At 41.8% G+C, this 14,302-nt stretch overlaps 2 protein-coding genes across 2 annotated transcripts; both read left to right on the top strand.

The window, feature by feature from the left end:
- The first annotated feature begins 640 nt into the window (after positions 1-640).
- LOC306782827 (26S proteasome non-ATPase regulatory subunit 4-like) lies at positions 641-5,673 on the top strand. The gene is made up of 10 exons (XM_079276300.1): positions 641-729; positions 1,655-1,795; positions 1,880-1,994; positions 2,271-2,357; positions 2,738-2,806; positions 2,906-3,121; positions 3,473-3,578; positions 3,707-3,844; positions 4,516-4,553; positions 4,647-5,673. The coding sequence occupies exons 1-10, from the start codon at positions 704-706 to the stop codon at positions 4,815-4,817; spliced, it is 1,107 nt and encodes a 368-aa protein (XP_079132426.1). The 5' UTR covers positions 641-703; the 3' UTR covers positions 4,818-5,673.
- An 875-nt stretch (positions 5,674-6,548) lies between these two features.
- znf687a (zinc finger protein 687a) lies at positions 6,549-13,912 on the top strand (the record flags this gene model as incomplete). Its single annotated transcript, XM_079275991.1, has 10 exons — positions 6,549-8,477; positions 8,820-9,075; positions 9,209-9,375; positions 9,473-9,657; positions 9,755-9,931; positions 10,023-10,185; positions 10,278-10,496; positions 10,604-10,713; positions 11,680-11,782; positions 11,873-13,912. The coding sequence occupies 10 exons, from the start codon at positions 6,549-6,551 to the stop codon at positions 12,491-12,493; spliced, it is 3,930 nt and encodes a 1,309-aa protein (XP_079132117.1). The 3' UTR covers positions 12,494-13,912.
- Between the last annotated feature and the right edge of the window lie 390 nt (positions 13,913-14,302).

Raw genomic sequence — 14,302 nt, 5'->3', positions numbered from 1 at the left:
CTTGAAAATGAATGAGAAAAATATTAGGTTTGAAGAAAAAATAAGTAAAGCATCAGTAAAATCCCTTGTTTTGAAGAAGGTGGAACTATTAGGTCTAAGATGTTTCAATTATCCGTTACCTTGTGACTTAGCCTTGTCAGCTTCTTGTCCTGGATGCCCCAGTTTAAGGATGTTTGATCTGCTTCAGACTGTGTACTATTTCCCAAGTGGTGAATGAATCAAGGGCAGAACTATTTCTTAACGTGACACTTGCATGATTGTTTTTTTACCTACAAAGGAAGCAGTTTTTTCTATCATAGGGCACCTACATTATTGCTTCCATGCACACACCTGTGATAGCACTGTGTACACATATGCACATGTGTCTTTTGTTATTTATTATTCTCATTGATATCTGTTGTTGCATGCACAGCCCAGTAGGTGCCCCTTTTACATTTGTGTCCTTGGCATTTGAGAGTGAGCATGGTTCACAGAGCAAGATAAATAGAGGATACTGTCATTATAGGCTCGTCATTATATTTGAGCATTACAGCAAACTTTTAGAGCTTATTGTATCCCACTTTTTTTAAACAGTTAATCATCCTGACATTTAATCCTAACATTGTATGAAATACACGGTGTTTTTCTTTTTTTCTTATAGAAAAACAGAAATCACCATTACCCATAAACCCTCACGATGACGTTGTAAACCACGGACATCAAGATGGTGCTTGAAAGTACTATGGTCTGGTAAGGAATAAGAAATATCGTTAAAGTTATAAATGGAGAAGCGTAACTTTATTCAAAATGAGCTGTTGTTTGATCAAATAAATATTCGTCTCTTTTACGTCGTTTGGCTGAAACATTTGTACTTTTATTTAGTTTTCTCTGTGTTAAGATGCTCAATCTATTCCCTGAGTCACTCCATCACCTAACGTTAGCTAACATTAGCCAGGAGGACCTGTCTGCACACGGCTAACAAAGGGCTGTTTAGTCACGTTATGCACATTTAACAAGTTATATGATTACTAACGCTAGCCTATGTGAAGTTGCTCTTTTATGTTTACGAGAACGTAGCTGTTAAATTCAGATTGAGCCTCAAGTTGAGATGAAATGTCTCTTGTTTAACGCGTTAGCATTAGCTAGCAAACAATAGTCAGCTATCACAAGTAGTAGACACTGTCTCTCAGTTTGGGGTACATTCAGGGAGAAACCTTCTGTTTTGTTTGAACAATATGTTTTTTCACAGATAGCAGTACTGTAGGACGCAACGTTACATTGTATGAGATCAGGTTATTGTGTTCACTGGGGCTACAACAATGATTGTAATGTGAAATATGTTGACAGTTTAATCATTTTGTCTATTAAATGTTAGAAAGAAGTTTAAAATGCTTATGACATTTCCACAAAGCAACGTGTTTCTCTAAAATATACAACGTAAAGCAGCAAATCCTCACTTTTGAGAAGCTGGAATCACTTCAGCGATAAATCATTTATGAAAACTGTTTGCATTAATTTCCATCACTGAATTGATTAATGAACTGATTGTTTCAGTGTCCACCCCTTCACATGTTATACAGAGTACCTATTAGAGATGCACGTTGGTTATACCAATATTAGTCCAATCAGTGTACTTTACATTGTTTACATTCTTGACACTATTTTTCATTCTTAGTGTGGACAATAGTGAGTACATGCGCAATGGAGACTTTCTGCCCACCCGGCTGCAGGCTCAGCAGGACGCAGTTAATATGGTCTGTCACTCCAAGACCCGCACCAACCCCGAAAACAACGTGGGCCTCATCACCATGGCAAAGTAAGAGGCAATGTGTTTGACTGACAGTGCTAACATCTAAAATATTTAGATAAAATAGCACACGTGTTGTGTGTCTCTGTGCAGCAACTGTGAGGTGCTGACCACACTGACTCCAGACACGGGCAGGATACTGTCCAAGCTGCATGCTGTGCAGCCTATTGGAAATATCTGCTTCTGCACCGGCATCAGGGTTGCACACGTGAGTTTGTGACTTTCATTACAAAGTGAGTCTTCTCCTGCTCCTGCAGGAAAACCAATAGCGGAGCTGGGAGAGATATGGAGAGTAAAATTATGGAACAATGGGACTTATTGAGTCAGTTAAAGAACTGCCTCATCTAAATGTTATTAATTACACCTGTAGTTTACATGTCAGAATGTCTGTGGTGAAACGATCCATCGTCCTATTTGTCACATAAAATCTTTTTTTCAGTTCATCAAGTTTCTTTTTTCCAATTTGCTGTGTTTCTCTCTGTAGTTGGCACTGAAGCACAGACAGGGCAAAAACCACAAGATGCGCATTATTGCGTTTGTTGGCAGCCCCGTGGAGGACAACGAAAAAGAAGTGAGCTACGTTCTGACATAAGTCAATGTGTTTTTATGTATTTGGGATTTTGTTATTTATAACCAGGGAGGATACTTTCAAAAATATCACACAATTGAGATTGTCTTTGGACGGGATGGTCGACATCTTGGAAAAGCATGCTGCTCTTTAAACACGGCTACCTGGTGTGCACCAAATTGATATTTTACACATAATTATTCACACTTGGCTTACCTAAAGAAATGACTGACTACGTCATTAATGTAAACTACATTATTATTGAAAATGGGCAGTTGTGTAGTTAAATGTGTTGTGTTCTAGCTGAGTTAGTATTTTTTTTTCCATTACAGCCTTCTGATAAAATATGAATGTGTCACTGAAGTACTTTTGTTTTCTTGTAGCTCGTCAAAATGGCAAAGCGTCTAAAGAAGGAAAAGGTCAATGTGGATATCATTAACTTTGGAGAAGAGGTATTTTAACACTCGTCTTGAATGTCGAATGTTCTTAATGTATTTCTTACGCTGTTGTCTGGTCCACGTGCTCACCCTCGTTCTTTCTCACCCCTGCAGGAGATGAACACAGAGAAGCTGACGGTCTTCATCAACACACTGAATGGCAAAGAGGGAGCAGGCTCCCACCTGGTCACTGTTCCTCCAGGCCCCAGTCTGGCTGATGCCCTGCTGTCCTCACCCATCCTGGCTGGAGAGGGAGGTGCAGTGTTGGGCCTGAGTGCTGGTGACTTTGAGTTTGGAGTGGATCCCAGTGCAGACCCAGAGCTTGCCTTGGTAAGAGAGCAGGGGAAAGTGGGTAAAAATGGCTCACTGTTTGTGTAGTTTATTGAACTTACAGCTTCTCTTGTCTTTTGACTCTAAAATCTTCTGGATTATTCGTCCATATTGCTGTTTTTCCCTCCCTACCTTCTACACCACAGTGTGTGTGTGTGTGTGTGTGTGTGTGTGTGTGTGTGTGTGTGTGTGTGTGTGTGTGTGTGTGTGTGTGTGTGTGTGTGTGTGTGTGTGTGTGTGTGTGTGTGTGTGTGTGTGTGTGTGTGTGTGTGTGTGTGTGTGTGTGTGTGTGTGTGTGTGTGTGTGTGTGTGGCATTATGCTACCTTCTGATTTCTTCCTCTCTTCTCTAGGCTCTGAGAGTGTCTATGGAGGAGCAGAGACAACGACAGGAGGATGAAGCTCGCAGAGCCGCTGTCACATCTACTGAAGCTGGTATTGCCTCTCCTGCTGCAGATGGTGAGAAAAATGTCCAACAACTTGATTTGCCATCATAGATGCCAATTTCTGCCCATCTACTTTCAGTAGATATATTGCTCCCATTTTGAGTGAGTTCACATCGTGTGTTTTCTCTCCTTCTGTTGCAGAGTCTGATGATGCCCTGTTGAAGATGTCCGTTCCCCAAACAGAGTCATCCACACCTGCTCTACCAGACTTCAGCCGCATGACTGAGGATGAACAGATTGCCTATGCTTTGCAGATGTCCATGCAGGGAGAAGGAGCAGGTTAAACACGGATTTTGACTTTTCTTTATTTCCCTTACTAGGAGAATTGATAACCTCTAATACAAGCTGAGATTCAGTATGCATCACATCAACAATATGAAATCATGTTCACGGCATGCTAGAGGAAGCAGAACGTTTTTTTTTTTGTAGTTGGTGGGTGTCCTTTTATGTGTTTTACTTGTACTATTTGTATGTCAGAATCTAAAATAAGCCATGGTATGTCAACCTTTTGTGACAAAAGGTATGATCGATTGTAGAAGTGTATATATCTAACTGCCAATTTGGTTAATGATTACCTGGAGATGCTGCTGTAAGGGTTATTGGCTTGTTTGTACTGGCACTCGAATACAATTTATTACTCTACTACACCTGGCATGATACATTGTATTGGAAAACATTCCCACATATCTTACTTGTCATTAATGACTTAACAGTTGGCAAGAGCAGTTTGTTACAGTTTAAGGTCCATATTTACAAAGTTCTCTATTCAAACTAAATACAGCATGAGAGTACAACCATGGTATTGCTCTCGTTACTTAAGATAAGACACATGGATGCAATACCTTTGGCAATAAGTATTTTGAATCAATCCAGGTTAAAAATGACCACAGTTGTCCATAAACCCCATTTTTTCCGAATCGAACAACATTTCTGTTCCATTTTTCTTGCAGAGGACATGGACACAGGAGCTGACTCCAGCAAGGCTAAGGTAAGCACAAGCCTTCATTAGTTCTCATTTGTCTTTTTCACCAGATTGAAATGTGCGTGGCAAACTTTACAATATGTCATTTTCTTTGTCCAGGATGAAGAGGACTATGATGTTATGCAGGATCCAGAGTTTCTTCAGAGCGTCCTGGAAAACCTTCCTGGAGTCGACCCAAACAACGAGGCAATCCGTAGCGCCATGGGCTCCCTGGCTTCCCAGACGGGCTCTAAACCCGACAACAAGAAGGACGAGGCGAAGAAGAAATGAACACCTAAAGAAGAACTTAATATATGATATGAATAAAAAAAGACCACAGAATTGCACCGCATGTGTTATTCAGTTACATTATTACCCTCCTCTGTACAGGTACCATTTTGTTTATGTGGCTGTGTAAACTGTCAACAATGTTTGCCTTTTTTCAACTTAAGGTTAAAGGCCTATTCTGATTGAATGTTTTGTGTCAAGCAAAAATGCTTTCTTTTGTAATATAACTACTCAGTAAGAAGGCAGATTTCCTCAATACATTTACATAATACAAGGTGGTACTTGACATTTATTAACAGTTTAATTTGTACACATACTTATCAATTTTAATTTAATTTCAATGGATGTTGCATTCATATTTACAAACATCACAGGCACTTCTAATGAGAAGTATCATCACTGTATAACTTATATTTAGTATGTAACTTAAAAAGCAGATGAATAGTTTTATTGTTTTTCTTGCAGAATTATTTTATAATAATCTGCAGTCATGTTACTATAGTATGTGAGACCACAAATCAAATTTTATAATAACAGTGTCAGCAAGTACTAAAATGTACATAGAGCTTTCTAGATTTATTGATTGATAATACCAAAACCAGTAGAAATAAGAACATTTACATAAATTCTGTATTTAGGTGCAATTTTTAGGTACCTGTACTTCAGTATTTCCATTTTCTGTTACTTTATAATTCTAATCACTGCATCAGAGGCAGATATTGTACTTTTTACTCAACTCAATTTCTTTGATAACTAAAAGTACCAGTCACTCTCCAGATTCAGATTAAAAGATATAATAGTCAAATAAATATATCAATAATAAATCAAATTAGCCTGTAGTGACGTGCCCATTAATACATCAATCACAAAACAATAAAAAAGGTCAATTCTACCAAATGAGTACTTTTACTTCTGGTAGTTTATGTTTTGATGCCATTACCTTTGTAATTGTACGTAATATAGGAGAGCTTCTACCACCACTCTCCAAAAGTCACAGATTGTAGAGAAAAGTGCAGAATGTTCAGTTCGTATTAGAAAAGTTCTTCATGAAATAGTGTTTAAAATGTTAATGTTTACGAATGTTTTTGCATGACAGCGCTTAATGTTGTGGACAACCTTTTTGAGGCACCTGGGAAGTCACTGTCGCACAATGTGTTGACGAGGAATTTATGCGTCCGAGAAGAAAGTCAGGAACCAACTTTGCAAACTAACGTTAGCAGGTAATTCAAATGAAATAGAAGCTCATGTTAGCTTCAGCTAGAGCAAATACAACACGCATGAAGTATTATTTATTGGAACTGCATGAGCTGAGTGTTGCACTGTTCTAGCTAATTGTAGTTTTTGACAAACATTACGTGAGGAAAGTTGGCTATTTGTCGTTAGCACGGCCAGCTAGTTAAATGCTAACGTTTAGCTAGCGTTAACGTTAGCAGAAGGACCCACTTGTTGCAACACCACAGTTAAGTTCGACAGGCGAAACGGCGACTTTCTTGTTTCTTTAGACCTGTTTATCTGTAGTCTGGAGCAGAATAACACCAATTATTATTTTTATTTAACCAGACAATCGCGCCCCTCCTGTGATAACATCTGTCACATATTTTATTTCAATTAGATACAAGTATAGCTGTCGTAGTCAAACTGTGTCAACGTGTCACGATTAAGTTACCGTTAATATGTAACATTGTTGTTCTGACTCGTGTGTTGCCCCGATAGGTCTCGAGCCTTGTGCTGGCAATGGGGGACATGAAGACCCCTGATTTTGATGACTTGCTGGCAGCTTTTGACATTCCTGACATTGATGCCAAAGAGGCCATTCAATCAAGTCCAGAGGAGGAACGGGATGAGGTGGGGACTAATTCAGATGATGGAGAGAGTGGGTCTCCTTCATGCTTTCCCTGCCCTCCTGCCTCACACACTGACCTCCCCGTGGTCAGTGTTATTGTGAAGAACACAGTACGATCTGAGTCTTTGGAAGAGGAGGGGAAGTCTCACAGGGATGTCACAGTCACAGTGGGTGACCTCACCTCACAACTTGGTCCAAAAATGGCTGCTGATGCCCCCGTGGAGCCACAGATTGCCAATGGCTTTGAGGGATCTGTCCCGAGGAACCAGGGACAGTCCAACACAGAGCCATGGCACCCTTGTTCACCATTGAGGTCCACACTGAATGCTACTGAGAGTAAAAGCGTTAAAGGAGCTGAGGTTGGATTGATCCAACACGCGACTGATGTCATAACCAGTCCGAAGCCCCTCCCCTACCTCCAGTCTTCGACTAGGGCTGGTCCTAACTCCTCAACTCCCCCTTCCCTACACTCAGTCAGTCCTCACCTTACTCGTCACTCGCCTGAGAAGGAGGAAACTTGTCTCTTCAGTAATCCATCATCCTCCCCTTCACCACAAAATGGGAGTATTAAGGCTGTAATTAAACATGTTATGCACTCGGATGACGATGACTCGGAGCCTGACTTAGGAAGTCCGCTGGTGATCCAGGAGAGTCCAGAATCTGTAATGTCGTCTCCTCCCAAATTTAAATACAGAGCAAAAATACAGTCTGAACTTCTTGCGTCTCCTGAATCCCATCCCTGTCTTGTCTCTCATCGTCCTCTGCCTTCTCTGGCACCTGCAAAACCTAAACCCAAACTTGAGGAGCATGGGCAACCTACCACCCTCAGTTGTGCCTCCACAGCTCCTCAACCACAGAGCCTCCAGGACTGCCTCCCCTCTCTCAGCGCGGGCTCTGCATCAGTCCAAGAGGAGAAATACCCAGAGCATGTGATTGATGAAAGGGACTCACCTGAGAGCCCACCGCCCAGTGAGACAGGTTTTGTAATCCCCAAGAGATGCAGAAGCCCTGATTCGTCCCAAGCAACGGCAAACCACAAGAACTTAGGTCACGAAGAGGAGCTTATGGAAGGTGAGCCCAAAGAAGAGGACAGGCCAGGTGACCCTGAGGAGCTGAGTGAAAAGGTGGCCGGAGATGGGGAAAATTCAAACGAGGAGAGCTGTGGTGCTGGCACTGAGGATCCTGGGTCTGGTAGCGCTGCAGACACATTTTCATCTCAATTGCGTCCCCTCAAAGTTAAAATCAAAATGCCTAAAGGTAGCGTCACAAGGACTGTGACAGGTGTTGCCCCTAAAAAAAGAGCCATTCCGAAGGGGGCGAATAGTTCAAAACCTTCACCAGAATGTCACAACACAAGATCCAAGAGGGAGTTATCACAGCAATCTCAGTTGCCTGCAATGGCGACGCTCCAGGATGCCTGTGCCGCAAGGCTGGAAGGTGCCAGTACGGTCAAAGACAAAACCGCAGTGGACACCAAGTCTAAAGTTTCCCCGACAGCTGTTAGCATCACCAAAACTGCAGCCCTGCCCACCATCTCCGTCTCCACTCCGAGAGTCAGCCCGGGTGGGATCAACCCTCGCAGCCTGGGTCATAAAGCTCTGAGCAGTGGGATGACACTTCCTTCACCTTTGCTTACGCCTCATGGTAGCAGTAGACCAGCCTCCATAGTCAACAGCACCGGGGCGATCATATCCAAGACTCAGACCAACCTGGTGGAAGCTTTCAACAAGATCCTCAACAACAAGAACCTCCTCCCCAGTTATAAACCAGACCTGAGCTCACCTCTTCCTGCAGAGTGGGGCCTTCCTCTACCTGCACAGGTAAGCTGTCATTGTGAACAGTGCTGAAACAATTATTTATGAGAATATATGTTCGTTAACTGAATTTTTGGGGATTTTGTAATATAGGTTTTCATTTATTTAAATAAAAAAAGCAATATAAGGGAAGAGAATGTGTGCAGTATATGATCTTGCATTATGAACAGTGTCACAGGTAAATCGTTTTCATTGTAGCATATAATGTTCTTTGCAGGCAGCGTTCCTCCAACAGAACGAGGCTTCATTGGTCTTAATTTGACATGACGAGCTCACAGCATTGTTTCACATAGCTCTATTTAACAATAATGTCAATGTCTAAGAAGATGAACGTCTGATCCCGTGCAGGGCTACCGCTGTTTGGAGTGCGGCGATGCTTTTGCGTTGAAGCAGAGCTTGGCGCGGCACTACGATCGCCGCTCGCTGAGGATCGAGGTGACCTGTAATCACTGCGCCAAGCGGTTAGCCTTCTACAACAAGTGCAGCCTGCTGTTACACGCCAGAGAACACAAGGAGAGAGGCCTGATCATGCAGTGTTCACACCTGGTCATGAAACCTGTTCCGATGGAGCAGATGATTGGCCACCAGGAACCCAAGGCAACTGGTTGGTTAACATCTGTCTCAGCACTGTTGCTTAACTGTTCCTTTTTTGGGATGTTATTCGTATGTGTGGTTATGTCTCTCTTTGTATACTCCTCATTGATTCCTCTCTCCTTCTCTTTTGTCACCCTGTTCAGGACCATCATCGGCCACCCCAGCACCGATGCCACATCAAGCAGTGTCCAAGAAGAAAGCAGACACAGTGCAGTACATCAGTAATACATGTTCTGAGTGTCAGGCTCAGTTCCATAGCAAAGAAGAAGTGGCCGAGCATTTCCAAGAAATCCAACCAGCGCAAACCTCTGTGAGTCCCTTTCAGTGTGAGGACATTTGTTTATAAATTAGTTTTCCAACGATAGGAGAATTAACTTAATTCCTTTGTTTTTTCTGTTGTTCTCCAGTCATGCACAGAGTGTTCTCCTCCCATGCTTCTGCCCAACAGCTGCAGTGCAGCAGCTCATCAACGCATCCACCAAGGCTGTCCTCCACACGTCTGCCCAGAGTGTGGGGGCACGGCCAAGCAGCCGCTATTTCAAACGCACCTTAACGAGACCTGTTTACACTTTGCGCGACGCATTGGATACAGGTGTGATATCGTTGTTGTATCCACAGGAGTTCTGTTCACAGGCCCGTGTTTCCCCCTCTTTCCTCGTGCCATTTAACAACTCTTTCTCTCTCTGCAGATGTTCCAGTTGCCTGGTGGTGTTTGGGGGGCTTAACTCGGTGAAGGCTCACATTCAACAGGCTCACTGTGATATGTTTCACAAGTGCCCTAGCTGTCCTATGGCTTTTAAATCTGCTCCCAGCATACAGAACCACATCAGTGCCCAACATCCAACGCTCACTGAAGGACAGACCATGTATATATTACAATACACACACAGATGTGCTTAACTCATGAAAATAAATGTTTCCTCTCAATTAATTAACAGTTTTTTATCCTTTTTACAGGTCAATATATAAATGTGTCATGTGTGACACAGTTTTTACAAACAAGTCTCTGCTGCACGTCCACTTTGACACTCATCTAACCAATCAAAAGGTGCATGTGTTTAAATGCCCTGAGTGCACCAAGTTGTTTTCTCAGAGGAATTCCCTTTTGGATCATTTCAAGGTACCTGTATGCTTATATTGTGTCTAATTTCATTCAGTTAGTGTTAAGAGCCTTATCATGCCACTCTTTTTTTTTTTTCTTCTGTTCCTCAGACACACACGACTCCCTCGTTGAAACAAGAGTTGCCGTCACTTCCAGCTGCTTCCTCTCATTCACGGCCTTCAGTGAAGTTGGAGAGCTCAGATGAAGAGGAGTGGCTGGATGAAGAGGAGAGGATGAAGACCCCCTCCGGATGGAAGTGTGCACCTTGCCATGCACGCTACACAGACCGGGAAGACTACATTACCCACATGGCTGAGCAACATAGCAAGGTCTGGAAGTCCGCCATACCCCCTGCTGTCAAAGATGTCTCATTTGACTGAATAGATTTCGTTTTTAGATACAGCTATAAATGAATAGATGTTTTTGTGATGTGTAGAATCTGAAGAAGTTTCCTTGCAACAAGTGTGAGAGCTCCTTCACCAGCACCTCCAGTATGAGACGTCACATCAGAGACAAACACAAAGTCGTGAACCGCTTTCGCTGCGAGTGAGTATCTCAAATTCTGCATTCCTTATCCTGATTGTGACGCAGTTGAATTTGTCCAAAAGTTGACACTATTATCAAGAGCATTTCTGTTTATAACACCCAGGTGGTGACCTCACTGATTTCAGGTCGTGAGTATGAGTAGGATTTGTCAGTTGCTTTTTGTAAACGCCACTTTTTAAAGTTGGCCCTTCCTCCCTGGTTTAACAAGGTGTACGGGGCTCGTCAGCAGGTTAAAGCCAACCCTAGATTCACAACGCGGGTTATGGAACAGTCTTAATTCAATATTGATGACTCTATATGACCTACCGGTACATAAGTAAACAAGACCATCGGGCTGTTTATATGTAGCTATTCTTAATGCTGGTCATTGGTGCCACCGGATTTCGTGCAAAATCGGATGAAATCATGTAGGTTCACCAGAAAGTCCGTCAGCTTAGACTCCAGTGGGGCCTGCATGCATACTGTATATGCGCTTACAAAGACACACACAGAGAAGGGGAGAGAGAGTGAAAGAGAACCTCCTCTATAAGAGCGTCATACTTACCCTTTTTTTGTGCATTTTATACGACATACTATGACATTTTATGGAATACTCTATGACTTGTTTGTCTTTTTGGCATAATAGACTATGATTTCTTAATGGCATTGCTATAGCATACTATACTATGAAGGTTCATGGAATACTCTACTCTTTATGACATATTTGTGCATACGAAACTATGACCTTTTAATGGCATTTTTATGAAATACTACACTGACATTTTATGCCTTTTGTATGACTGACTAAACTTTTTTAACGATTTCTTATTCCATGGGCTATTTGTGATTTTAGGGGTAATGCTTATATAATAATAAATACAAATGTCAGCCTTACTTTAACTAACTGGGATTCCTGAAGTGGGCGATGGTCCAAAAATGATGATTACGTCAAACCTTCACTGCAGTTAATAAATCGTGTGTGTGTAGGTTCTGCAGTGAGGGTAAGAAAACATTCAGCAGCAGAGCGATGTTGGAGAAACATGTTCAGCAACGACACAGCATGGACCCAGGGAGCCAGAACACACCGATAGTAAGCCACTCTTCTCTTTTCCAGAAGTCAAACAGGAAACTATTTTTACTAAGATGTTGTTAACTGCAGCTTGATTTCCTCTGGTCGCAGGGAGGCAGAGATGAGGCCGACAGTTCCTCAGAACAGGACGGTAGTTTGGGGTCTTGCCGGAGACGGAAAGTTGCTGTGAGGATGGAGCAGGAAGAAGAGTCCACTGATGGAGTGAGTCCAGTGAAGAAGTTGCGGACCTCTTCCTCTGCCCCCTTCCAGTCTGGGTTCCGCTGCTCCCCCTGTGGCTTCACCACAGAGGACCAGGCATTGTTCCTGGAGCATATCGGCCAGCACCGACGAGGAGGGACAGAGGGCGGCAACGCCGGCCAGCAGTGTCTACAGTGTGGCGCCTGCTTCACATCCACCTCTGCCCTGTCACGCCATCGCTTCATCACCCACAAAGTGAGAGACGCATCCACCGATAACCAGCAATCCATCAGCATGCACCCAGCACCTTCCCCTGGTATCAACAGGAACCATGACTATAAGAGTTCTCTGGACGGTTCGGCACCAGCATCACCCGCTTCTCAATCCTCCATAGCTCAGGGGAGGGAAGAGGAGGGCACACTGGCCTGCAGGGTGTGTGACAAACAATTCGAAAAGGCAACAGATCTGACTACGCACTTCAGAACTCACGGTATGGCTTTTATCAATGCAAGGAATGCCGGCAAAAATCCCTAAATACATGGCTAAGAGCACTGTCGGTTGGTGATGACAGAATATTTACACGTGCCTTATATACTGTCGACTTGTTATCAAAGAGTGGGTTAGCACTCTTTTGCAAGAATTAAACCAAAGAGAGGTGATATAACTGAGTTCCCATGTGAATAGATTGTAAAACAATCAGATGTGATTTTTACTGGTGAGGATGAGAGTAACCTTTTACTTGACACTCAGGATCTAATGCTGCATTTCTGTGGTCAGTAGTGATGACTGACAGGATTAGAGCTGCTTCTTTGTCGGTGAACAGTTAGTCTGACTAGTCGCTGTGAGCCTACTGTGATGATGACTGATGTTTCATTAAATGTTGATCGTGATGGAATGTGTCTGTTTTGATTTCTATATTTTCACCTATGAACGGCAACCCAGGTATTTTTCTGCAAAGTCCTTTTTTAATTTTTTTTATTACATATTCTTAAATGAGCATTGCAGCAGTTTAGAATGTTAACTCGGTTACCTTTAAATATGTATCCTTTTTTTATTGCCATTTTCAGAAACTTACAATAACCATTTATATCGATTGCCACCTCCAAAAGCAGTCATTGGCTTCTATACAAATGTGAAATTTGGTCCTAAAAAGACTAATTTTGGACCCACTTCATTTGTCTAACTCAGATTGCTGAAACTAAATTTCTGAATATATTTCCTCACAGAATGATCCTGGATTTACCCCAGTCACTGCCAGTATTACAGTGACTAATAACTTTCAATTTAATTTTCAACTTTGCTTTGGGCAATGGTCAGAAAAAACCTGAAGTGTAAACAATTCGTTGTTAATGGAGTAAAACTGAATGAATGTTAATGTGTGAACATTAGATTAATTGAGTTATTCCTTCTCTGTGATGCGTTTTCTAAATGTTGTTTTACGAGATGTGAACAAAAGATCAGTACGTATGCGATGTCTGTTCCTTGTGCTTTTCTGATGTTTTGAAGAACATGTTGAACTCTGTACTTTTAATTTGTTTTCATGCTTTGCACTGTTAAAAATCTGATGTTGCAGCGTTGCTCAGTGACTGTCAGCAGGTTGTTCTTGATGTGTAAACTTAGCTTGCATATCAACACAGAAAGAAATCTGTTTAATTTCAGAACTGTTAAACTAAATTGTTGCTCGATACAAAGAGATCTGAGAGGATATGTTAATAGAGGGATGTGTTTTGATTCAGTGGCACCGTTTCTCTTGCTGTTCATGTCCACAGGATCAATTGACTGAGCCGCCCCGTCTGAGTTTTTGTTTTTAAGAACTGTTGTCGTCAGTGTTTGTGCTCACTTTCTCAGGAGACTATCCAATGCTTGAACACTCATTGTTCTATTTAACTTTTCTGTTCTTGCATTGAAAAAGACGATTTATATCCAAAGGTTTAAAAAAAAATAAAAATAAAAAACTGGCACATTGTCTTATTTTAACTTGTTTTTGTCTTCAAATACCATTTAAACAGTAACTGAGTGCGTATATATCAATATTCTTTATTGAGTTTAATCACTTCATTTTGTCAGTGCAGTGTCAAATAAAGACAAACTAATATTCCGCTTCATTCTAGACCGAGTATTTAAAAGCAATAACAGAGATTCCTTACACAGATTAACATGTTATATGATTATGCACTTAATGTTTAGAATATGCACACTATATGCTCACACAAGTTAATATCAGACTTAGCTTATCTATGAAAAACATGTCTTCATCACAAATAAACTTGAAGAGTTAAATGTCACAAATGCACCTAATGTCAATAAGGCCAGGTGCTTAAAGCCCCTCTATGTTTTGCAGTT

This window comes from Melanostigma gelatinosum, assembly GCF_949748355.1.
Source record: "Melanostigma gelatinosum genome assembly, chromosome: 9".
NCBI lineage: Eukaryota > Metazoa > Chordata > Actinopteri > Perciformes > Zoarcidae > Melanostigma > Melanostigma gelatinosum.
Note: the sequence above shows the minus strand (reverse complement) of the source record. Positions and strands in the feature narration are given on the sequence as shown.